The 26,832-nt window shown below is 33.5% G+C and overlaps 1 protein-coding gene across 1 annotated transcript in view; it reads right to left on the bottom strand.

Moving 5' to 3' along the window:
• Positions 1-26,832, bottom strand: part of TUSC3 (tumor suppressor candidate 3) — a 119,569-nt gene that overhangs the window by 58,997 nt on the left and 33,740 nt on the right. Inside the window, exons 2-5 of the mRNA XM_082758764.1 lie at positions 16,727-16,896; positions 8,715-8,832; positions 6,001-6,141; positions 5,195-5,335 (exon numbers count right to left, since the gene is read on the bottom strand). Of these exons, the coding sequence (XP_082614890.1) occupies positions 5,195-5,335; positions 6,001-6,141; positions 8,715-8,832; positions 16,727-16,896 (570 nt within the window). The remainder of the gene's footprint in view (positions 1-5,194; positions 5,336-6,000; positions 6,142-8,714; positions 8,833-16,726; positions 16,897-26,832) is intronic.

Below are 26,832 nucleotides of genomic sequence, written 5' to 3'. Positions count from 1 at the left end.
GGTGTAGTTGCTGGTCAGTGGAGAAAAAGCACGATGTGTAAAAGTAGCCCCACGTGAGCTCTAGGGCGAGGAGGAAAAAAAACATCCTACTTCCAGCAAAGTGTGAAACACTGAGAACTCACCATAGCAGTACACCCTTTCGCCGGATCAAAGCCAAGGATCTCAAGATCCAAAGAGAATCAGTGGAATAACAACCATGACATTCAGAAAGAGGGAAAGATAATAGGAGAGTTTGCATAATTTTGTGTTGTTACTATTGACATTTTTTGCCCTTGTAACAGAAAGAAAGTAATGAGAAAAAATATATAAACTATTTCCACCCTGTAATAATGATATCTGGTTTAACAATAATACTTTAATTATACTGTTAAGATTTGAATTACATTAAGAACAGATTCTTGGCTCTAAATATAAAGTGAGTTTCATTTTGTCCATAACAGGATTTGGAGTGTAACAGTATTGTAATTAATATGGCAGATGAAAGCATATTGGTAGTGTTTATTAGCAAATGGGTTATGTTTTAATTAATAATATGCAATGAAGTGAAGAGAGTATGTGCTTCCATTAATGAAAAAAAGGAGACTGTTATTTCTATACCTTGCAGATTATTTTAGCTGAGAAATTTATACTGCAATTTTGGTGATGAATCACAGAGCTGATAGCTTCTGTGAAGATAACAAAAGTGTAGAAACTGAGATGAGGGTAATAAAGGTGAGGTGAAAGATGTGAAAGAGCAAAAGTCAGACAGCTGAAATGTGAAACATCAAAAGAGCAGAGGTGCATGTAGTGCACAAATACTGGTGGCTCTGAAAGTGAGTCTTCTATTAAAATTGTGATTTTCCTCATTCTTAAATTTATATATTTAATTTATGCTCTATAGGGCCAAGTCTGTTTCCATATGTAAAGATATAAAAAAAAAACACTACCTCAGTTTACATTAGTGATATGCTTTTAATTGGTAATTCTTTCAAATCGCTTTAGTTCTCTAATGATGGCTAGTACGGATATGTGACCTCACAACATGCTAATATCTAATGAAAAAAGAAAAAAAAAGATAGGAGACAATAGTAGGAAGAAACTCTTAATCTATTTTAAGTACCCCAAGAATATAGCATTTCCATCTTATCCCTTAGGAAAACATTTTGTGTGCTACAGGTAGTAGTTGACATTCAAGCTCCATTCCATGTTCTCCTATTACTATCAATGAAGTATTGATCTGTTATATTCATTATAGTAATCTACAGACTTTTAATGTTTGTAAAATATACCTGAAATATACCTCATTATTTGTAGAACTGACACATGCATCATAGACACACTGATACCCAATGCTCACCATTCCAAACCCCTTTCCATGTGATCCCATGCTTTGGGATCCAAAATTTCCAAATCACCTGGTTGTTTCATTGCTATGAATCAATGTTCCTCAGGATAAAACTTATACAAATTCATTCTTACAAATGAGCAACTTGGAACATGTGATTAATGACTTCATATTTACCTTAAGGTTTTCTATGGTATTGATTACAATGAAACAATTCATATGCAGAGAAATTATTGTTTTCAGTTTTCTTGGACCTTGTCAAAGGATGAAAAGTACAGAAAGAAGATTCCAGCAAGGCACTTTTCTGTGAGAACTTTAAAAGATTTATTTTTATTTTTTTCATTTACCCAGGCGAAGCAGAGTCTCTACTTTAGCAGTTCTACAAAGAAGAGAAGCACTCAGCCTTTACCAAAGACAGTCCTTTCATATACTCACAACCCCTTCCTTTCATACTCCTTACTAGGAAGAATAGGAACAGCTCCTAGGCAGCTGCCTTGGAATCTGAAAACAGGCTTTGCCCTCCCAGATTCCATAGGTACACAGGCAATATTGAAATGTACGCTGAAAAACTGAAAATTGCATGCAGAAAAGCATGTTGGCAACCCAGCAAAGAAACTATTTTAAGAAGCCCCATGTTGTCCACATTCTAGGCATTTGAACAAATATTTTCTGAGCTCTAGAGAAATTGTTGTCTGAAGTGTAGCAATTGCTTATGTAAAATGTTAGACATTTGCTCAGCCTTACACTATTTGACCTTTTATTCTCTGCTTAAGAAATGAAGAGTCTTGACAAGAATCTGAATTGCTTCTTGTTATCAGTATAAAAGGACAGGAGTCTGCAAATATCTTAGGACTGAAGTCTTTCCTCATCTTCATATTAGTATGTAAGGGGAAAATACCCATAGATGAGCAGTAGGATTTAAATTAAAGTCTAAAAAAATCTAGGGGATAATTTTTGGGTGTGATCTCAATAGATATCTTTTGAGTACTAGGTACAGTGACTCAACCACCACAGTTTGCCTTTCCAGAAATCTTCTGGGTAATGCTGCAAGTAAAAATGCCTAAGGCATACAAGATACTACCAGAGTTTGCAGCGCTTCCACGAGAGGATGAAACAGCTTATCACACTGATACTGCTCGATCTAATATTGAGGACAAAACTAATTCAACAGTTTTGTGTTAACTGACATTGGAATCAATGTATGACAGTTCTCTTGATTCTGTGCTTATTCAAATCTATTAGATGGGTTGTTAAAAATGGCATTCCAAAATATTTTCCTAAAACATGGCTGGAAATATTATTTATGAGGTGTGGGTTGTTTTTTTTTTCAGTTGATGTTCATACCAAATTAAAAACCAATCTTCTGGGATCCTTTTTCCTCCTTCTAGTGAAAATAGCAAAGGCACTTTATGCAGAGAACTTTTTCTAATTTCTAGGAACAGAGAGGCACTGTCCTTTTTTTTTTTTTTTTTAATAAAGATAGGTCTCCAACCTTTGTGAGTACAAAAGCTCTTCAAAACAGCACACCAAAGAACTCTTTAAAACAATGAAAACAAAAAACAGACCTGTCTATTTGCAATGATACAGAATCCCTGCTTTTCAATTACTGAATTTCAGGAAATCTATGATTAAACTGAAATGTAAAATGTTATTTTCCATAAGGTTAATGAATGCGGGCCATCTAGCAGAATGAAACATGAGAAGAAAAAAACCAATTTTGATTATACACAAAGTTAGAGTACACTCATGCCTTCAACTACAGCCCCACGGTACACAATACATGACCTCTTTAAAATGGTGCTAACAAAAATCTCTGACAGATGTAGTATAAAGTGGTTTGATACTTGCATTAAAAGGCAGTCACTATAGGTGATAAAGGTTACTTTTTCTTTCGGGTCATTTACCATCATCTTTTGAGATAATTTGTCTACTACCTTTCCTAGAGAGAATTACAGAGGCTTTGTGTTTTGTTTTTTTTTTTTCAATTAAACTAAAACGATGTAGGAAAGCAGACAGGAAATAAAATAACACTAATAATAATAATTAAAAAAAAAAAAGGTTTAACACCACCTAATTCAGTCCTAGAAATTTGACTGTATTACTTTTACTATGTTTCGGCCAAAGTGTATTCGGCCAAGCAACTATAAAATGAGATTATTTACCTTTTTACTATAAGTAATTAAACTGGAATATTATATTATAAGCCTAAATTCTGTGGTATTATTCAGAAGCATACATCCAAATGACATTGTTATAAAAGTGGCAGTAGAGTGCAGCCTCATATAGCTATAGGGCAATTACCGTTGCAAGGGACCTCCACGGGTCATCTTACACCTGTTACAGTTCAGGGCATTGTCCAGTTGACTTCTGTCAGGACAGCAGTCCTGACCCCTGACCCTCAGTCCAGTTTTTCAATTGGTCTTCTCCTAGAAAGCTCCAAATTGGACATAAAAACACGCATACACATGCACTGCAGGAATAACAGGTGGCCAACACTACATAGAATTGTACAGTGTCTCGTTTTGTACACTTTGGACCTGCGTAAGTCTGAATAGTAAAAGAAACGCTACAAACCACTTCTCTGTTTTTTGTTAGAAATCACAGATGCCAGAAGACATCCACTCCTTTTTACTCTCTGGTTTCTCTCCCTACTCTCAGCTCACACTTTTCAAGGATTCACAACCCAACACTTCACTTTCAAAATGATTAAAACTTTTTCATTGGAAAATACTAGTATTCTACACAAATATATGGATCTAAATTAGACAGCCTTACTTTGAAGGAGAACTATCAAAATTCTGTGTTAGAGCTCAGGATACTGTAACATACTGAAACAAAGAACATTCTGCCCATGGCTCTCTAAATTGAAAGAAAACATTCTACTTGAAATCTAGTCCTTCAGGTGGTTTATTTGCAATCTTGGACTTCATTCTTTGACTTCTAGTTAACTACTAGTATTAGTAGTTTTTAACTACTAGTATTAGTAGTTAACTAGTAGGTACTAGTTAACTTCATCCTTGAATTTATGTAATAAATGCTGCCAGTGAGCCCATCAGCTGTAAGTTTCACAACAAGGTAGTATCTCCTTGTCTTGTTGAATCAGAGCAAAACTGACCACCAATGTGACATGGCTTTGAAAAGGCAAAAACAATTTTGTTTTGTATCAGTAACCTGCTTCTAGAAGAGCTAAAATGCAAATGCCACTGGCAAAAGTAAACTCATATTCCATCTACAATCCTGGCCATATGCATTCAAGAAAAATTAATTTAGATAGAAGCAAGTTGAGAAAAGGTCTTCAAAATGATTGAGTGAACAAATAACCTATTTACATGGAAAGAGAAGAAAAGCTTGACTTATCTTGTACAAAATACATGAACAAATTTCTAAAAAGTACTGTTCTCATTGCAAGCATAGAAGGAAGGAATTCTGTTAAGCTGTAAAATGTTGGATTGACTTGATGCTACTCTAATGCTGATAACCAGGCTCCTGAATCATGGTTCAGGAGCATGTCCCCCAAAATTAAGTCTTAATGCTACTTCTCAGATTTAATTCTTCTGTCAGTCACAATGACAGCAGAAATTAAATTAATGAGTACTTGTTGATAAACCTTAACTGTCATCTGTCATACTTACATGCTATCTAAAACTAAGATAGCTGACTATGCAGCACAGACAGTGTTTTTCCATGAGTCTTCTCAGATGTTTGAAGACTATGGTATAAATGAACATACTGCAATACACTGTTAAGCACATTCGAACTTAATTAATCATTTATGGCCTTTGGTTTTTAATTTACTATGCAAGTAACAAAGACACATACACTAAGACAGGGAACTAACGCAAAGCATATTAGTATGGAAAATCTGCATACCAGAGCTGCCATGGCCCAGCCAGTTTTGTTGTAGATGAATTCTAAATTATTTCTTCTCAGATATAACAAGCCACCAACAAGAGATACCAAAAGAGCCAGTGCAATTGTACCAGAATAGTTAGGAGGCCTGAAAACTCTAATCTGGAAAAAATAAAAACAAATACAGATCGGAAATAAATACATACCCACAGATCTATTTCCATATAAGCAAACAAGGAGCATAAGGAGCATCTGAAATCTGGTTTTGACACAGACTATTCACTGAATGTATCCATAAATAAGAAAAAACATAGTACCTGCCTTAATAAATAGATTGCATGAAAAAAGCTGTAAGGACCATTTTAAACTAATACGCTACTGGTCTGAAAATTTCAATACAGAATATTCCATTATCTCTTCTTTCAGAAAATTAAACTGTTCAACTCAAAAAAATATATGTATTTTCAACAGATATGCATGTTGTTTCTGAATTAGGAGCAACTACTTTTAGATCCATTTGTTTTGTATGTAGTATTGCAAGCATGTATTACTCATTCAAAATTAATTATCACAATATCACTACTTCTTTTCATCTAGAAAAAAATAAACATAATTTAAACAAGAATAAAATATAATCTGCAAACTGTAGAAGTTACCACAACTATCATGAATATTTATTTTGGTTTTGTTTCTTTAAAAATATGCATTCAAGAGCCTACGTTTTAATGGAAAAACAGGCATTAAGGAGGGACTGCATTTGTCATCTGCCTGTCTCAGACTACAAAGGTACATTTGGCTCTAACTTTTAAAATTGTCGAAAGACTTACATGAACATCTGTTCTGTCAGCTATCCATTTAGCTAGCTGTTCAGCTGCAAATCCGATTCTCTGCAGGTCAAATGTGTCAGCTCTCTTGGGCTTACCTTTTGGAGGAAAATGCATGAAAGTCGGAGCAGAGTTCATATTCAGCTTAAAAAAAACAGGAAAAATAGCAAAAAAAAAAATTAGTAACCCCATACTTTAAAATGTTTACCTCTAATGTATCAGACAACATAAGAATATTCAATATGAAAAATATTATTTGCCCTCCTGCCTAATGTGTTACTCTTTTTTATACATCTTCATGTACAGTCCTAGAAAAAGTGCTCAAAGTATTCCTTGCTTTTTTCTTCTGGTAGATTCTTTTGGATGTTTAATTATTCAGAGTGTTTCACCTACCAGCTTTTTTGACTAAGAGTATCTTACACTATATAGTTCCCACACACTGTAAGAACTTCCCAGCAGTTAGTAAAAACAGACAGCCCACCTCCCTCCAATCTATTAAAGTATATTAGGCTGAAATTCAGGGGAAAATAAAAGCTTATAGCTTGACATTGTTTCTCTTGCTTAGCTCTCACCAGTCCAAAGTTACCTAGGCTATCTTCATCTTCACTGGTTTTAAGACAGACTACCCCACTAGTGCTTAGTCCTTTTTGAATCCCAGAAAACCTAGATAACTAGCTTCGATGACATAACTTGCTCTGGGAATTGGGTGAATATTAATCCACATGTCAATACTTGACATTAAGTATTTTTCCAATACTTAATTGGAACTATTCACACTGCATCAATCTGGGAAGTTTGTTTAAATATAATTCAATTGATTTAAAACCTGTAATAATTAAAAGAAATAAAAAGTGAGAGTATGCCTCTTTGTAAGTCCTCTCAGCTATATTGTGTACAGGGTAAAAAAACTCATAGATGATAAACAAACAGATTTATATTTGTCACTTTGTTTAAATTTTGACTTCAGCTTTGTTATAGGTGCTATAGGTATATATTACTATGGGTATATATTATAATTATTCTATATAAGATTCCTCCATATTTAGTCCATCTCAGAAAAGATGTAATAAACCATTTGAAAAACATGAAAATTAATGTAAACAAAATCAAGGAAAATATTTAAATATGATGCAATATGGAGATCTTTGAACAGCAAATGCGGAGTAACCTTGTTTGTTTCATTCCTGCAAAATGAGTTTTATCACATTACCAAAACATATTATCTAATCAAGTATAGAGCTGAATTTATCATTAGAAATTACCAGCTATTAAAATATTTTCCAACTAAGCAAAAAACAGCTCACTTCCTTAGTGAACCTATTTGTAAATAAAAGTATTCTGAGAAAGGCTAAGAGAAATTTTGCGAAATAGTTTAACAATACTTTGTAAGATTCAGAAACCTCAGATACAGAAGCCTTCTGACACTGTACAGAGATGGCAGTTGGTTTGCAGCTGTTTTATCATTTCTCTACAAACAATATAAAAGCTGGAAATCCAGTCTTCTTTTTAATTATTTTTTTTCTTTCTTTTTCCTCTGACATCAGTATTACATTACTGGTTTGCACACATAAGGACAAGGTCAGAACTACTTGAAAAATCCATCTTAACCATCTTAATCCATCATCAGTCATTCAGGTCCCTTATGCTTATCACAATATTTCTCACAGACAGCCAAAAAAATTAAACATTTCATTTAATTTGGTATAATGTTTATGTGACTTTAAATGTGCATCATCTGAAATAAACTGAACCTGTGCCCTTTTACACAAGTAATAAATTGGACTGTACTACTCTAATATGTATTGATGGCTTAAGGCAAGATCAAACAATGTATTTTGTATTAGTGTAACCATAAAGGATAATGTGAGATAAATTTTTAAAGGTTGAAAGTTTTAAAATCAAAATCTTACCCATTAATAAGCATATTTTTACACAACACATTCTAAGATGTCTGACAGAAGCCAAAATATTTACAAAACACAAACTAACAAAATATAAAATATTTGAAAATTAAATATTTAAAAAATTCAGGGAAAATGTCTAGCTCATATTTCACCAAAAGGTGATTAAAAATATAGAGAACTTCAAAACTTGTTACTCTTCTTAATCTCTATTTTAGCTTCAATCAGTAGATAAATATCAAAGAGAAAAAAGCATAGTTTTATTTAGTATGAATTTTCCAGGGATGCTTTTTGTCTAGATTATTCAATTTAAGACTATTTTCCAGTAATTGATTCCTCATTCTTCATAGCCAGCATATAAAATCTAAAATCTAAAAGTCTCCTCTCTTTACCCTGAAGAACTTCCAGACTAAGAGTACTAAAGCTGAAAAATATTTTCTTCAACCTATTCAACTAAATGGCTTTTAACTAAGACCATTTTTCCTAAAGATAAATAAAATCTTTAAATGCAAATGTTATTTACACTGCATTTCATTCCAGAAAACAACACTAATAATGGGCTGATTCAATTTTACATACATATAAGATCATCTATAAATAAATACCATGAACTACATTTAGGAAATGCTGAAAGTGGCTACTTGTACTATTCTTCCTTGTTAATGTTATAAAAATTCCAGCATCTGATATTTTTTACCAGAAAATTTATATATGAAATGCATATGTATCTACAGAGAGAACACTTTTCTGCTGTCATTTATCAAATAAATATGTATTATAAAAAATTAAGAATGTTTTATAATATCCAGCGTTTACCTGTTGAAAGACATCTGCCCCTTCATCATAATCCACTATTGTGAAGAACAGCTTGTTTGAAAAAGCAGATGAATAGCGCCATGAATTAGCCAGCACTTGATATTCTTCGTTAGCTTGCCTAAAAGAAACAAACATATATCCGTGTGGCATCCACTGGCAACAAAGATGACCTAGCCAACTGCAGTGGTTAGGTGATTTACACTTAAAATTTCATTCTCAACACCCATATTATCAATTAATAAACAAAGTTTCAGCTCATTATACAACTCTCTGCTTCACACTTGCATTCTCCAAAATTACAAATGTGTTAAGTCAAACTAAAAGCAGAGAGATCCCAGAAGATGTTAACAAGAGTAATCTCCTTCATAATCAAAAGCTTCAGAAAACACAATTAAAACCCTCAGGAGCGGCCTCCTGAGGATCACCAAAATCTGCAAACAGATCTCTGTATGGAGATGCTTACATGGCCTTCAAGTATAGTAACAGGATTTACTTGCCAAAGACAAATGCACATAAAGAAATCTGAAAGTAGTGGAAAAATCACAAAGAAACGTGACTGTAGCATTCTGTACAAAAAAAATAGAGCCAAAGAAAAAGTCTGTCCACACTATGCCAAGAACTGCTAAACACTGGAGATGTGACAGCAAGCTAACAGGAGGTTCGTAAGTAGCATAAAAATGCTCATGATTATTTCTATAAAACAAGGTTTAAAAGCAATACAGAATAATTTTCCATAACATATAGGGTTATATAATCTTTTTTATCATCATTAGAAAGCCATATTGCTACTACTTGTGATTTGCAAGAAAGCCTCTTATTTGCTTTCCTTGCGGCTGTACATTCAGGGTTGTTTTGGGTTTGCTTTGGTTGCTTAGTTTATTTTAAACCTTTCCATGTCTGCCCTGAGAGGAGGAAAAAAAAAAAAAAGGGGGGGGTACACTGATCCTTACCAGGAGAGAATTGCCCCAAATACACAAGCACAGAACCATTTCCATGCATATGATGGTGCAGACTACTATTTATTTAAAAGCTGGGACTGCAAGAGAGAAACTCTGCACTAAACATATACAAAAACATCATATTTTAAGAGCAAAGAGGAGGAAGACAGAATTACAGGCGTGGTAAGACAATACCCTATTTCCTTATAACTGTGATCAGCCTTAGGCATGAGATATATTACATACAACTCCAGCAGAGTTGTGTTGTATCTAGGAATATATTGTATACAAGAAAAATCTATCGTGAAAAAAAAAAGTTAAAATAAAATTTGATCATCTCTTCTCCCTGAAAAAGAAATTTCATGAAGCGCAACAAAACTCAACTTTCACTCATTACTTGATTAAGACTTGCTCCTTAAAACATTTATTCAACAGACAAAATTTGGAATTATAAAAAATGGATTATGCTTTTTTTTTTTGCCTTTTTTTTTTTTTTTCTACGATCAAATATTATCATTAAGCAGACTAACATATTCACTGTCATCCTGAAGAGGGCAGTCAGACAACATCAAAGGAATGCTATAAAACCTCAAGAAATATCTGTGGGACACTCTTCACTCTTCTGTTAAACCTGCTATATTAAAGTTTCACTATTTTCATTATAAAAACAAGATAAAATCACTTCATCTTGATGCTAGCATTCTTCTTAGTCTACCCTTCACTTGTGATGTAACAATATTTCTGGAAGTTCTGATACTCCAGTTATGCCCCCACTATTTGACAAAACCCTCTTGTTCCCTTCGATCTCCATGCATTTCTTCATGTTTAAATTATGCTATTTTGATTTAATGTAACTGGTAGAACACAGGTTTCAGAAAGTAACATTTTTCCAAACGTCCTCTTGAATTTTCTGTAACAGTACAATTTTATCTTCTCACTGAACGTTCCAAAGCATTCTGCAGTTCACCCTTATAGCAGCTCTTGGAGGGTGTGGAGGAAGGAGACTGCAACAAGGAGGGGCAGGAATGCAAAGTTACAGGATTGCTACTGAAGAACAACCTACAATTATTGTGTTAAGTAATTAAAAAAAAAAGATATTCTACATCCACTAAATAAGTTCCAATGGATATCCTGATGAAGCCAAAAAAATTGCTTTTTTTTTTTTTTTGATGTGTTGCTTACTCGTTCTTAAATATAATAATAATAAACAGCTGGAAAAAAAAATCAACCTCCAATTAACATCAGTTATATCAATTCCATCACTAGTTATCTACTTGTCTATCCCTACCATTAGTTAACATCAACTCTATCACAGTTTGTTTACATGAAGTAATGTTAATTATATAATTCATTATAAAATTATATAAAATACTATAAAGACATAGGGCAGAACCACACTTGGTATGAACTCATCAGATTAACATTAGCACTGTTCTTGTTAGTTCGACACAATTTCTTGATAGAAAAGATTTAAATGATATTGCTGCTACAGTCACCTCTTAATCTTGTCATAACAAGTAGCAACATAGGAACTAGCAACACCAACAGTAATAATAACCAACTTCTAGAAAATAATGACCAGATCAAAATAAAATGCTACTACTAGAGTTTCCTAGAACCCACTGAAAAGTAAGCTGCTAGGCAAATGGTCTATAAAATGTCACACATTACACAAGAGCACTCATTAAATATTAAAAGTTTTATTTAAAACTATTAATTACATTGGTGGCTATGGCAGATAATCACATTTGTATAGCTTGAGCTATATTAAATTTGATTAATTTTGTTCTATTAGTCTGACATTATATTAGGGAAAATGCAAACTGAATATTGTAAAAGGAATAAAATAGACTGTAGAATTATTTGTCAAAGAAAGTAGTAAAACATCAATTTTTGGCATGCTATGGAATGCAAAAAAAAACATTTACAAATGTACAATTGGCAAAGAATGCATTACCAGGTGACCTACCAGTTCTTAACCCATCTGCTTAAGTAGAAATGTGATCAATGCTGCAATTTACATCCAGAACAACTTTTGTTTTTGATTTGAAATGGTTTTCCCTAAAAGATGAGACAAAGAGGCTACATGCATATTTTAACTACTGCTCAGTATCAAGATAATAAATTCAAACTGCTTATTTGCTTTTGTTTTTAGCATGACTCAATGTCATGGTGAAAAGCATGAAAGAACCTAACAAATTCATCCAAAATATACTCCAAACACTACAAAATAAGACAGAACGGACAGTAGTTGAATACTACACTATTTATGCAATCTAAATATTGATAGTAACAGAAAACAAGCTAAAAACCATGCTATTCTATTTATAGCATCCCAATAGCTCCAATTCCAATTTATTCTGGAGATGAAAGGACACTTCATCATATTTTGTAGAAAGAGAATAAGGAGCCTCTCATGGTCCACACAAATAACTACTATTCTGGAAAACAAGACTCATCCATACTTCTATCATAATACTAAAATGTACTGGAAAAAAACAAATGCAGAACTTTCACTGGCTCGTTCCACACCTCCTTTTGAACTTTTTTGAACAAAAGTTCAAAAGATAATTCCCTCTCAGTACAGCGAAGAGACATAGCAATGCTTTTTCACTACCCGCTCATGATCAACCAGCAAAAAGCTGAAAGGTAGAGGGAGGATCCTGTCTTCTCATTTCTCACGACAACTCCTTGACTGTCAGAATTTTATTTTTTGCTTTTGACCTAGTCTTTGATCAACTACTTGAAAACAGTTTTCACAGATATCCTCTTGAACAGGGAAACCAATAGATTTCATTTCTTTTCTAGATAAAAAAACTCCTCCTAGATATATCTTACTGATGGGGTAGATGGTAAAAATATGTGGAACTTATTATTTTGTGTATTTTGTCATTCCTTTCTGCACATTGTGAGTCAACAGCAGAAGGCAGCTATACTTAAGGGCCTTTTATGAAAGGCACATGACATTAAGCTCAGAACTTAAAAATGCACAAGCTGTATGTTGAATTATAATATACCTTTTTATAATCCTAAAGCAAATACAAAAGAAATAGTTAATAACTAATTGACTTGGAGCTCATGCTACAGCATGATATCTGCAGTAGCCACATCTTAGTCCAAAAGACACCGTTAATCCTTTCTGACAGAATTCAGCCTCGTCACTCAAAACGCACCAAAAGAAGTCTTTAGAAAACATATGCCACCTGCAAAATTGAGCTGCCTCCCTCATGACCAACACATATACAGTATACACTTATTTGTATTTATACAAAATTATTATTTAGATAATTTTATATACTTATTATACTTATATATATACTTTTATATATATATATATAAGTATATATAGTATATATTTATATATACTATAAATATATATACTATATATATACTATATATATATACTATATATACACTGTATATATTATAGTGTATTATATATACTATACTACAAGTATATATATAATATATATACACATGTATATATACTTATATATATATATATATACACTTATATACTTATTATACTCTTTACACACACATATTTACAGATGCATACACAACTTCATCTAATGGGAGCGCTCCTTTCAATACAAGCTTTTACATATACAACAGTCTAGTCAACACGGGGTGAAAAAAATACGGGCTACACAAGCTTCTCTCCATTCCTAGCCTTTTTTGGCTGCTTCTTCATAAACACAGCCTTTGGAAAACTGTTAGTGAAAATATTTCATTAAGATGAATACCAAACCAATCCGTGTCTCAGAGTTGAGAAATTTGTTGTTGCCTTTTCAGAATCACCTGTAAATCAATCTGATTCGTTATGGACATAGAATAAATCAGAATTTATATATATAATTTTTAACTTTTAAAAGTATGTATTTAAAATATTGAAAAGAGATTATGTAAAAGAATTTGAAGCAAATCAAGCAAAATTATGTAAACAAAGCATTAAATACAACAGTATGACATGTATTAGGAACAAAGACATAAAGCACTGGATGAATAGATAAATTACATAAAAAATGACAAATTAAATGAGAATCACTGATTTTTTTTTCAGTTAACCCTTCTCAAGCTGATGTGTAACATTATCTATTTATTTCCTGCAGTGATAAAAAAATGCTTCTCATTCCATTGGAAAAAAAAATCTTCAGTAATTTTTGCTTGAGAACATCTACAAAATATGCAATATTCTTTGATTTTAATCAAAAAGATCAACTAGTAATTGAAAGGTTAATTTTACATAGTTTCATCCAAACTTCTGAAGTCACAAGGATTTCTTGGCACACAGCATTTTAAGAGTAAATTCATATTATTTCCACATGCTTTCACAAACCTGTAACTTCTACATGATTCATGTGACTGATGTGACAATGTTGTCCTTGCTGCACACAGAAAAAACTTGGATTTTCTGAGACAAATGGGGTCATTTCTCCACGTATGGGTTCTTACTATATGTAAGGGTATACTTTTTCACAAGTTATTACATAGCATAATCCCAAAAGTTTTAAGATTTGGCTACAATCACTCAACCAAGTTTTAACCAAAATATGGAACTTTTCTGGTGTTGAAAAGATTGGGAAAAAGATCTTCACACCTTCTAGACAATGTCCAACAACAACACTCTTCAGCAATGGACAAACACTGTATTCCTTAGTCTGGTACAAAACTTGATCACTAAACTGATTTTATGTTCACTCTGAAAGGGTACCAAAGGTGATGCTAACTTCCTAGATGGAAGAAACTACATCTCCATTGTTGGTAGTAAAATCATTCCTGCAAGTATACTTGCAAGAATGTACAACATTGTAAGTAGGGGATCAACCTGACATCAAGCATTCTAAATTTAGACAAATGCAAAATCAGATACACAAAAGATACAGTTTATTTTAACACAATAGGACACATTAACCCTTGTGGCCTCAGATGAGCAAGTCTCCAATGGCCTGCTCCAATGACAATCAGCTTCCATTGCTCTTCTGCAGAAGAGAAGCACATCTCCTACCATTGCTCTCCAACCTGTTATTTCTCTCTCTCTCTCTTTTTTTTTTTCCCCCCCCCATATAATACTTTGTTATTCATGCTTAGCATTTGAGGTAGCTCTATGCAACAGCAGCACACTACATTTCTCTTTTAAAAATACTGCTCCCCTATTCTTATACAAACTGGACACTGAGATAAAACTCCAAAATGTCAAATTGTCAAATCTATCCACCAAAGAGAGAAGACCTTTAGACTTTTTTTTTTTTTTTGTGCGGGGGGAGGGTGAGCATACTAATTCTCGAGACAGTTTTTCAAAGACAAATATTTCAGTCTAAATACTACTTCTTATTTTAAATATAACATTGATTTTTGTATACAACTGTTTCAAAAATATTTTGATTAGTAACAGCTAACTTAAACCATGGATAGAAGCATCCTCACAGAACATTACAGATTTAGTTAAAAATCTATTTTTCCTTTAGGCAAACTGGCTAGTGAATAGCTAACAATAAAGTAATGCATGCATTTCAGTTCTGTATATCTTTTCAGTGCTCCCATCCATTAATTAACCATTGATTTGAAAACGTCGATTTTCCTAATAATGGTTTTATGTGCAGTACGATCAACCTCATTAAATTTCTTTTATTTCACATGAAAGAGAGGATCTCAACTTCACATTCATTTAAATAATCCCGACTGAAAGCAGTATGTTGATTTTTTTCTTCCTGTTACGCTTAAAGATTTTTAGTTGCTTCTATACATAAATACCTAGCCTAGCATATTACAGAATGAAGCTTATAAGGTTAACTTATCCACTTGGAAGGAAAATAAGAAGTGATTTTAAACAATATGGTAAACTTCCAACTCTTGTTTCATTTCCTAAAGTTAAACTCTGGCAATGCAAAGAAATAGTAACAACCAAGTGCAGGAAGTGGTAAAGCAGTATAACTTTGACTTAGCAATGTTAGACAGCTTCTGTACCTAACTTCCTCCCCTTCGCAGTGCAGATGTGGAGGGTGAACTCATGGGAATGCAAATTACACACTCTTCTTCAAAACTGACAAACTGAAACCAATAGCAAAAAATTAACCTATTAAAACATCTAAGAAAAAACATATATAACTACAGGTTTACATCTTATGATTGCAAGCCAGTTGAATTTTGTGTTGTATATGTTGCATTCTATTGCCTAAGAAATCCAACAAGTTACTAACAATTATCAACTTTAAATATTGCTTACATTACACCTATTTAAAACAAAGAAATATTCTTCATATAAATGTTACCTATTTTGTAGTTCTATGCAGCATTCCGGTGCCTATTTAGATAAGTTTTGAACACCCTGAATAATAAGCCTAAACACAGTAATTTCTAATGCATGTTTTGGCTGAAGAAGGTTTTATTAGCTCAATTTCTGATTTAGTAATGTAATTAAGTACATGACTAGCTCTAAGTCCCTTGGCCCCATTCCCATGTCTATCATTTGTCATTTTTTGATTAACTGCATTGAACTAGAAACTTGCAGAGAAAGATCTTGGACTTAGAAGAATACCATTACCACTCCAATATGTATTCTAAAAGGAGCTAACAGCACATTTCAAAGTGCAGTGCCAGACAGTATTCCACAATATTTTTCCTTGTGGAAAAATGCACTTGCATGTAAGAACCATCCAAATCGGTGAAATCACAGCATAACTCACATCTGTATCAGAGCTTTAGATATCACTTAATGGGAGAAATTAGTGAAATGTCATATTATTGAAAGGTAATTATTTACTTTATCACAAAACATCTTTGTAGAGATTGCAGCTGACTGATAATAGTATAAACCAGATTTCTTAAAAAGTTTTAGTCCTAGGTGGCATACATTTTGTTCAACTGCAATAAAAAAATGCTGAAACTAAGAAAACTTCTAAAATTTATCATATATATTAAAAAGAAGTTGAAATGATGCTTTAACAAACACATGAGGCTGTTAAATAGTAAATATCTGCCCCAAGCAAAGAACAGTCCTACCTGTATTTCACATTGATTAAAATGTTCACCTGAAAATTGTGGTGAGAAAGACAGAAAAAAAAAATGAATTACCTGCAAACAGAGCATTGCCGCTGTGGCTGTAGAGCAGTGAACATCACTATCACAGAGTAGTTACGAGGTGGAGCCTTCACAAATCTTCGGAATTTGTCTCCATTCATGCGGATGACCGAGCGCCTTGAGCTCCACTCCATCAGCTGTTCTACCTTCTCAGCCAGAAGATTCTGTAATTGAGGACAAAGATGAGGAACATTTAAGCTTAAATTTCAAGCACTTTGTAGCTATATTCTGCCTTTGCATGCCCAGAGGGGACAACTGTATAGCACAGTTTAGTCTTGTATGTAGACAAGTAGATTGTAAGTATCTTAAAATAACTCAATCCGGTCTTAAAGAGAAAGGATGCACAAAATGAAATCAGATAGCTTCCTACCTACAGCAAAGGCATAGAGTAAGGCTGACTAAATAAGAGATATCAGTATGGCAATAATTTAACTTCCATTGAAAATTGGAAGCTTTAGATGATGCAACATTATGCTACACATTCTGTTTTATAAAAACGTTAGTAAAATATTTAGTAAAAACATATTGTCAAACATTAAGATGAAAGAAAAATCTGTTACAAAGAAATAGAAATAACATTTCTTTACACACATGCATATTTATGCTGAATTTATACATTAATATTTTGTATTTTGATACAGATTGCTCTGTTTTGTAAAACCTAGCCACGTTCCATTCTAACATCATGGTTTTAGTTTCTTTTAAGACTGGGATCACGATACTATTTGGGCTGAACTATGACTGTATAAGAAAAAAAAAGAAGCACACATTTTGCTTGCATGCTTTTTTCTTTTCCATGAAAGTATTAAATTATATGAATGATCTAAAAGCAGACTATGACACACTAGCAGATGGCCCTTACATCAAATACACTCATCTAACTATTCCTGTGAAAATCTATTTATACTTTTTTTTTCTAAGTGAGACTGATGTCATACACGCTCTGTAGAGAATTGTTAGTTTCTCAAAATCACCTACTTTGAGTGAGGCTGCACTGACAATGCTGTAGGTGGATTGCTACACCTACAACATACCAGGACCAATGCAACAATCCATCTTGTTTTAAGTTCCTCACCCAAGGACACCGTGGAAGCTGCCTATATTGAGTAATAGCAAAGGGAAAAAAAACAGCAGAGAAAACTGGAATGATACACACAGAAGCTGAGTACTGAGGGAGGATGGGTAGGACAGAAAAAAGAGACAGACAGAAATAAAGTGAAGGCGGTACCAACCAAGAGAGAAACTAAGGTCAGAAGACTGGAAGGTGTGAGACCTGTGATAAGACAAGGATGAGTTGGTGAAAGAGGAAACCAATGAGGATCTGGGAAAAGAGAACATGGTAACAGGCGAGACAACAAACACAAATACTGTGCAAGAACAACTGTCCAAGGAGAAAAGATGGCTTCTCTAGGATTGAAAAAATAAATAAATAAAAATAAAATAAATAGAAGAATAACTTAATCTAGTAATATTCCGACAAATCAGTATGGCCATAATTAAGAGTCAAGATACATATATGAAGGAGGGAAGGACTAACTACAACAATAAAGGAAAATTATTCTCAGATCTTCCATCCTAAAGATGACCCTTGTAACTCCTAAGACACAAACAGTAATCAGAAGTTTTAAGTCTAAAAGAAGCTTTGATCAGCATAAATCTTGAACAGTTTTGAGACAGCTACATTTATTTGTCCTGATAAAGATTTAAAGAAAAAAAAAATCTTTTAAATTTTCATTGCCATTACTATATTTTGGCTGAGTTCTATAATCACAAATCCAAAGGAGAAATTGCAACTCTGTTTATCATGAAAACACCAATGAATCAGTTAATACTAGAAGTTTTCTTCTGCTAATAGACTTACTCATTTTTGGTAGTTTTGCTTCAGTAAGGTATTACAAAAACAGAAAGCAAAACACATAAAAAAAAATACAGCCTACTCATTTGTATCCTCAGTTAGCCGTATCTGGATTAAACATATTAATTTCAAAAGACACACTGGTTTTGTATTAGGTACACTAGTGCACAATGTGCAGTAAAGCAGGAACAAAAAGGATATGGAAAATATTTCCAAAAGTTGTAATAACTGAAGTAAAGGATAAACCAAGGAGAACTAAGATAACTTTTAAATTAGCACAGAAGAACATATAATGTGTTTCTTGGTAGAGAAAACCACACACTTTACAGAATAGGTCTTATTCAGAGAAAAGAAATACAAACCCATGAAGTAGCATTAAGGGTACTCTGGTAAAAGCACAATCTTAACAAAAAAAAAAAAAAGGGGGGGGGGGAGAGAGAGAAAAAGACCGTTGTTTATTACTGCTATATCATATTTTTTTCTACAAAATTATCAATTATATCAAAAGAGAACTCCCAAGAGAAGCTCCATAAAAAGTTGAATTTGGAAACCTGTGTTACCAATAAGCAATTGCCTCGTGCTGTGATAGTGTGTTTTTTTTTTCCCCCTCCAGATTCAGCCATGTATATGGTCACCTACATGTAACCATGAAGGCTCTTGTAGAGCACCACAAAGTTCACCACAACGTTCTCAACCACTTATGTCTTCTGTTCTGCTTTTTCTAAATGGCAGGTAGAAAGTCAGCAACCAAGTTAACCAAGTAAGTTTATGGTACTAAGTAACCAACTTCATATTCTTGAAATACTAGCTTGGCAGGTACAAATTTATCACTTGCTTCCCTGGATTCTGGAAAATTTTTTTGAATATAAAAATACCATTGAATAAACAGTAGATAATCACATACATTACAGAAATTCTTCTATAGGCCAGATTACTTAATCTTAGATAACTGACTGCACTTAATTATTCAACCATTAAAAAAAAAAAACAAAAAAAAAACACTTCTATTCCAGAAAGTCTGCATTTGCAGAATAATGAATAGATCGCATCTTCTGGAGTTAGGTAGCTTCACTGTAACGTCTGTGCCATGTCCTATATTTTAAGTCTTTCTGGTTTATAACACTTCACAGATAGATGAGGTCTGATACTGGTCTGTCTTTTCTATCCTTTACACAATGAATACTGCTCATTTCTTTTAAGAAGGAAAGAAATAAACCTAGTGTTAAATGAGTTTCCACTGTAGCTGTGCATTTTACTTTGAAGTCGAGCACCAGCGTTCAGGAAAGATGGCAGATTTCAACATTACAACTTTTTTCGACTTTGAATCAAAAAAGGCACCGACTGTCAATACTGTTAGAAATTGAGCAGTCTATTAAAAGAGAAAAAATGTATATTTTAAATGCTGAAGCTAGCAGACTGGACTTTGAGATTTAATAACCCAGAATGTATATTAGATATTTTTTATAAGAAAATTAACAGTTCTTAAAATAAGACTGCATAAAAACAAAGAGGAAAAAAAAAAAAAAAAAGATTGTTGACTACAAGTATGACTATAAGCTGTATCTCCAGTAAAATTTTTTCTCCTGCATAAAAGAACAGTGTTGAAAAACTAAGGGAAAAAAAGTTTGTCAGTTAATACCCAGGAAAGCATTGTTAAAAAAATTAACATGAAAATTAACATAACCCTAAATTATTCTTGCAACATACATTACTGAAACTAAAGAAATCCTTCAGCATTTTTCTTTCACTGATTATCATCCAGCTATACGAGCTATAAAGAAACTATCACCAAAGCGAATCACCTTTAGGATGCCAGATTTTTGCTAAAGTGTTACTGACCCACCTCTTTCCACTTGTCAGACCTGTCTGTTTGCCAGAATCCTCCATCTCTCCAAATCCTCTATATCTCCAAATAAGAGAAAGTGGCTAAATCTGATACGCTAGGCAAAACGCTGCTTGCAATGACTGAGATACACGAACGATTGTTGCTTATGTCCAGAAAATCACAAACACCATCTCATTTTGCTCTATGCTGCTAGTTTTCTGCTCCTTTCCAGTTCATAGAAGACCCTGCATTTATTTAAACATTTATTTAAAGAGATCCTCTGAACATTCACTAGTTAATTTACCAGCTTTCTGCTGATAACTCAAAGGGGCTTTTGTTGTTGTTGAAATACCAGCATAAATCTCAGGAAGCGAAACTCCTCTTTTAAGAAAAAACTTGGAATGTTGTTGATGCAAACAGCTATGTAAAACATTTAAATAAATTGGTGAAAAGGCAGCCATGTATCATTTATTTTCATTAGCTAATGCTCCAGTTAGAATAAAGGAAAATGCAAGATGTGTGTGTAAACAACATGAACATTAAGAATTGTAAAACACAACAGTAACACTGCTTACTGTTCCTACAGTGTTTTGTAACAAATGCAAATATACAGCACAATTTTTTTCAAAACTAAATAAACCATAAAAACATAACTGAGAAAATCAGAATCCAGGAATTTTCTGATGCAATAAAGAAAGCAGTTCAGGGATTGCTCCATGAAGAGATGACCTATGAAAATCATTTTTGTTGCTGGAGTAGGAGCAGAGCAATTAATGTTTTGGCCTCAATCCCATTAAGCAGATGAGCAGTCCCTACTGAAGTCAGGTGCTCAGGAGAGCAATTCTAAATAATTCTGCTTTTGTTACTATGGCTAGCAAAGGATTTTTCCATGTGAAGTTACATCACTGAATCAAGAACAAAGCAAAAGAATAAAGTTAAAGTTCATCTATTATAGATCTCGGTTTTCAGTGATGTGATGAAACAACTATGGCACCTGTCAGAACTGTAGGCAAACTGTGACAAGCTACGAAAAAGATGATGCTGGCAGGCCTGGCTTCTGGCATCTGCACCTGGTTAGAAGCCTTCCACAAAGCAATTCCCAGTTAGGAATTGCTTCCCAGTGATCCCCCTTATCTCCTCCTTGTTTCTTAACCCAGTAGAGCTTGGCATTTACAAGACTTCCTTTTTGTACTCTGCCACTAACAACTCAAAACACAGCTTTATTTAACCATTCTCCAAAAACACAATGCCTACAAGACAAAGGATAAACAATCACCACCACCCTGTATACATGTTTCCCGTCACTTGACTGCTAATCTTCCTTGACCAGATTTTGTAAATTTCTCTTGGCCAAATAAAACCATGCATGGCTGGGGAAGAAAAACAAAAGTTACACACACACACACACACACATATATATATAAAACCACAACACACAACAGATTTTCCCAATTGCAGCTTGCCCTGGCTGCCCAATGGATGTGATACATTCTCAAGACAAACCTTTTATTTTTAAGACAAAATAATATACAGTCTTAAATCTTTTAATTCAGATCTGTTTATCTTGGCAATAGCTGATTTGGGAAATACGTATCACAGTAATATGGCAGGAGTATGGCAAAGGGTAGTTTCTCCCTGATTCTCATAAGAGTTCCGTCAGTGTCTTTGTCATTAAAATTTTGTTTGACTTTACATTACAGGAAATGTATTTGGAGTTGAGTTTCTACTTTAAACAACTTTTGATTTACCTTGCTTTCAGTTAGAACATGACCACACAGGTAACTTAAAACAAACAGACATTTAAAAAAGCGAAGTCCCAAAGATCCTACTAAATGCTTAAGTTTCCAAATTAGCTCCCATTCATTTGAAACTTACTGGGTCTACCAACCAGCCTCCTTCAGGTTTCCAAAGAGGGTTTAGGTATGAGAAAAGAGGATGCCCCTTGAATACAACTAGACTTGTGAACACAGAAAACCTTAACTCTGGAAAAGTAGGGCCAAGGTCTGTAAGAGGAGATTCCCATAATAAGAAAAAGTTCTCAAAATAGTTACTAAGAATTAGATGAAGACTCTACTAGTAAGACTGAGGAAACACTTATTAGCAAGCCATGCCCCATTTCCTGATGAAAAATTCAAATTCAGCCTAGTAGCTCAAATCTCACAGTTTCAGTAGTGCATCTTCCAAATTAATGGTGTTAGACTAACATTGCTACAGGAGATTAACTATGTTTTTAAAGGATTTCTTACATTACAACTTTGCCAATCAAAAAGTTGAGGTAGCTTGACTGTCATGTTTCTTAGATGTATACCTTAGCAAAAAGAGCTTATGTAGACTGAAAGACTGCTTGAAGCATGAGTTTCTCTAAACATTTGTTATGATTTCTTTCTTTTCTGTAAGAGACAAGTCTAAACGTGAGCTTATATGGCTTATGGACTTGAAGTTACTTAAAAAAAAAATCTTTGACCTGATTGTATCTTCACTCTCCTCTAGCACTTCCATGATCCCGGAAAACTATTAAAGCATATTTCAATTTTTGCAAAAAGTTAATTCCTCTTGGGAAAAAAAAAAATGCAGCATGAATAGTTTTACATAAAATATTATTTATTGTTTTGAACTTGTCTATAAACAGGGGTAGATATTGTGGGTCATGTCAAATTTACACTTCATTAAATGCAATTTCTTCATAAACAACACAAGAAAATAGCTCTAACAGAGACCTTTCGGATTAAAGGTACTTGATCTTCCATGACGGAAAATGCTTCTCTTCAACAGAAATTAGCAACGTTTACATCAAATTCTATACAATGCTTCTGATGCTTTCAATCTTCTATAGGTCATAAACTAATTCCTTTGTTGAGAATGTTTTTATCTGTACTAAAATGTTTTCTTCTCTTGTCCCCCTCTATCCTCTACAGCTTTCCTAGATCTTTCAAATCTAATTTTATTTTTGTGCCTTTTAAAAATAAATGCTGTTAATAGAAAGATTACTAACTAGTAATGTACAAATAAATTTTTAAAGACAGTACTTTCTCTGAAAGGGAAAATTTTATTTACAAAAAGACATTGTCTAAAAATAATTGAGAAGCCATGTAAACTGGCACAGTATCACTGACTCAATATTATGCTCCACTGACTTGAAGTTGATATAGCTGTGACAGTTTAAACACGATTTGCTTCTTGGAGTTTCATCTTTTCATCATGATTTTTAAACAGATGCTTTAAGTTAGTTCTATACCCAATTCTTATTTCACAAAAGATGGAGAAGTAAACTGTCCTTTTAAGGTCCAGATAAATAAGTCAACAGAACTAAAAGTACCAAGTTTTATTTTTTATTAATATTATTTTAGCCCACAAGATGCACTATTAACAATTAAAGAAAACTTTTGTTGATTTCTTATTACACAGTTGTCAATTTCTGATCACTATACAAAAATAAAATTACATCAATACATATTTTTCACAGTAGAAAAAGCAGGTTATAAATTAACCTACATAACGGTTTACATGGATCTATTTGATCCAGAGGATTTCAAAGTGATCCTTAATTTCCATGGATCCATAGTTGATTATTGCTTTCAAATTGTAAGAAATTAAATTTTTAATAAATATTTTTCAGCACATTCGTAATGTCACAATTTTTAATATAACTATTTATAAAGTTCACCTAGTATAAAACTAAGTCTGTATAGTCAACAGTATTAATTACAGAGTAGGACTCTAGTGCTGAAAACAAGCACATATCCCTATTGTACTGTGTTAAACACTGCATTAATATCTCAGAGTTTATAGAAATAGGCCTAGATAACATGCCTTGTACAACATTAACAATAGACTTTTTCCCCCTTTTTTTTCCCCACAGATCAGAGAAGTAATTAAAAACATGAAAGGAAGTTGTGGGGAGCTAGGGGAGGCCTTTTCTCACAGGTAACTATTGACTAGAGGGAATGGCCTGAAGTTGTGCCAGGGGAGGTTTAGGTTGGAAATGAGGAGACATTTTTTCTCAGAAAGAGCAGTCAAGCATTGGAACCGGTTCCCCACGGAAGTGGTGGAGTCAGTGTCCCTTGGGGGTGTTTAAGGAAAGGTTGGACATGGCGTTTAGGGACATGGTTTAGTGGGTGATATTGGTGGTAGCGGGATGGTTGGACCAGATCATCTTGTAGGTTTTTTCCAACCTTAATGATTCTATGGCAACAAATATAAGGAGGATGAATTACAAATTAGAGAAAATATACTAGAAGGAAAAAATCTGCTAAACTTCTAAGTATATTTTGTTTAGGTCACCTTTACACTGAAAAGATACTACTCCTGGGAAAATTAATATAGGACAACCAGGAAGATTCCAAGACTACACTTTATATAGGAATACTTAAGAAGTTCAATTTATTCTCACTGGAAAACATTTCAGGGTGACCTAGCAAAAATATTGCAAATGTTTTAATTTATAAGATGGGAAAAAAGCCTTTGCAAAGTATTAAAATGATACAAAGAGTTAGAAAACTAACATTATTGAATAAGAAGCAAATCATAGAATATCCTAAATTGGAATGAACCCACAATGATCACCGAGTCCAACTCCTGGCTCCACACAGGACCACTCAAAAATCAGACCATGTGTCTGAGAGCGTTGTCCAAGCACTTCTTGAAGTCCAACAGATTCGGTGCCATGACCACTTTCCTAGGGAGGCTGTTCCAGTGCTCAATCATCATTGCCGTGAAGAAAGTTTTTCTAACATCCAGCCTGAACCTCTTCATGCCATTCCCTCAGGTCAAAACTGAAATATCTGTGCAGAGTTATAATTAGTAGGTTAAGCATCTTATAAATAACTATGCTTTTTTCAGTATTTAGAATCACGGACTCTTCAGATTTCTGATAACTGGATATGACCATTCCTTTTCATTGGTAAACTTACAATTTTTAAGCAGATACTTTTAAATCAGTTCTATGCCCAGCTGTTATTTCACAAATAAAAACTTTGTTTGCCCAGGAGCACACCTCACAGCTACAGATCATCAAGATATGTCGTGGCATTTAATACACTCATTCAGTCTGTCATTTCTGAATACTTTGAGTTTTAGCTAAGAGTGTATATTTAGCTAAGACAGCCCTTTAAACTAGTTTCTAATAGTATTTCCATTCCGAGTTTCAGGAATTCTTCCACACATCCAAGAGCTTTTATGAAGTTCAGTTTGCTGTAATACTTATCTCATAGCACTCAGCAGCCTGGCTGAATGTACAGTAGAGAATTATGAAGTAACTACTGGAAGCTATTCAACAACTGTTACATAATATGTGTACCTCTCTTTCTAGAAATATCAACTTCTCCGACTCACTATTAACACTTTTTTTTTTTTTTTAAAAAGAAACTTTTGATCCCACTCGTTTCCTTTCACTTTTTTTTTTTTTTTTTTCAAATATTTGCTGTAATGAGCACCTTATTTAAACTATCCAGATCATTTAAAGAAATGGCATTTGTGCACTAAAAGCAGAGTCTCAATAGTATAGAAACGAGATGCAAGCCACTTCTCTTTTCTTCCCCTCAATGATGATGATGGCAATAAGACACAGGTAAACCATTTCAGAAAATTAAGGTTGCTTTTCATTTGGTGAAATGTCTGCAGTATATCACCATTTGAAAGGAAACAACAACTGAAAAAGCAACAAGAGTTCAGGGTATTACTGGATGCTAAGACACACAAAAAAGAATTAGCTTGAACAACTCAGTCAAAACACTGTGAAGACAAAAGAAAATACATACGCCCATATGGGAATATGCCTTAAGACTCAGTCTTAGAGAACAGTATACATGTATATGAAGCGTAACTTACTTTCTCTCTGAAAAATTAAAGAACTTAAATTGCAGCCAGATCTTTTCTATTTAGGAATACTAGAGACATTTTACAAAGCCATTCATAGCTGAGCTCTCTTCACTGTGGAATAACCACATAGCGACTAGCCCCTCAAATCTGTGAAGTACTGTGCTACGCAGTAATAAATCCAGATAATAAAACCTCGCGTAAATGTTAAAAAGGGATTTTCTTTTTCATCAATTTTCTAAGTTATTTCAAACATCAGGTTAAAATGCAGATGCTGTAGGTTCTATTTTCAATCATTAGATGTACAGAAATGATCTTGAACAACTGATGCAACAATAACAAGTTTTACTTTAAAAAGAAGCTTATTATAGACAGCTAGCTATGGGAAAAGCACTAAGACTTTATAGCAAACTAGATTCTAACAGAAGAATGGTAAGGGACAGGAGCACATCCTATTAAAAGAAAGGATGCAAATTAATTTAACTTTAACAATCATTTAAAATTTTAAATGCCAAGTGAATACAATATATCAAATATTTATCAAATGAATCAAAGATGCCTTGGTTTCATAAATGAGCATAAACAAACTAGAATAAAAAGGAATGA

The sequence above is a fragment of the Aythya marila genome, assembly GCF_965140915.1.
Source record: "Aythya marila genome assembly, chromosome: 4".
NCBI classification, from domain to species: Eukaryota; Metazoa; Chordata; class Aves; order Anseriformes; family Anatidae; genus Aythya; species Aythya marila.
This window is presented reverse-complemented; position numbering and strand designations above follow the sequence as displayed.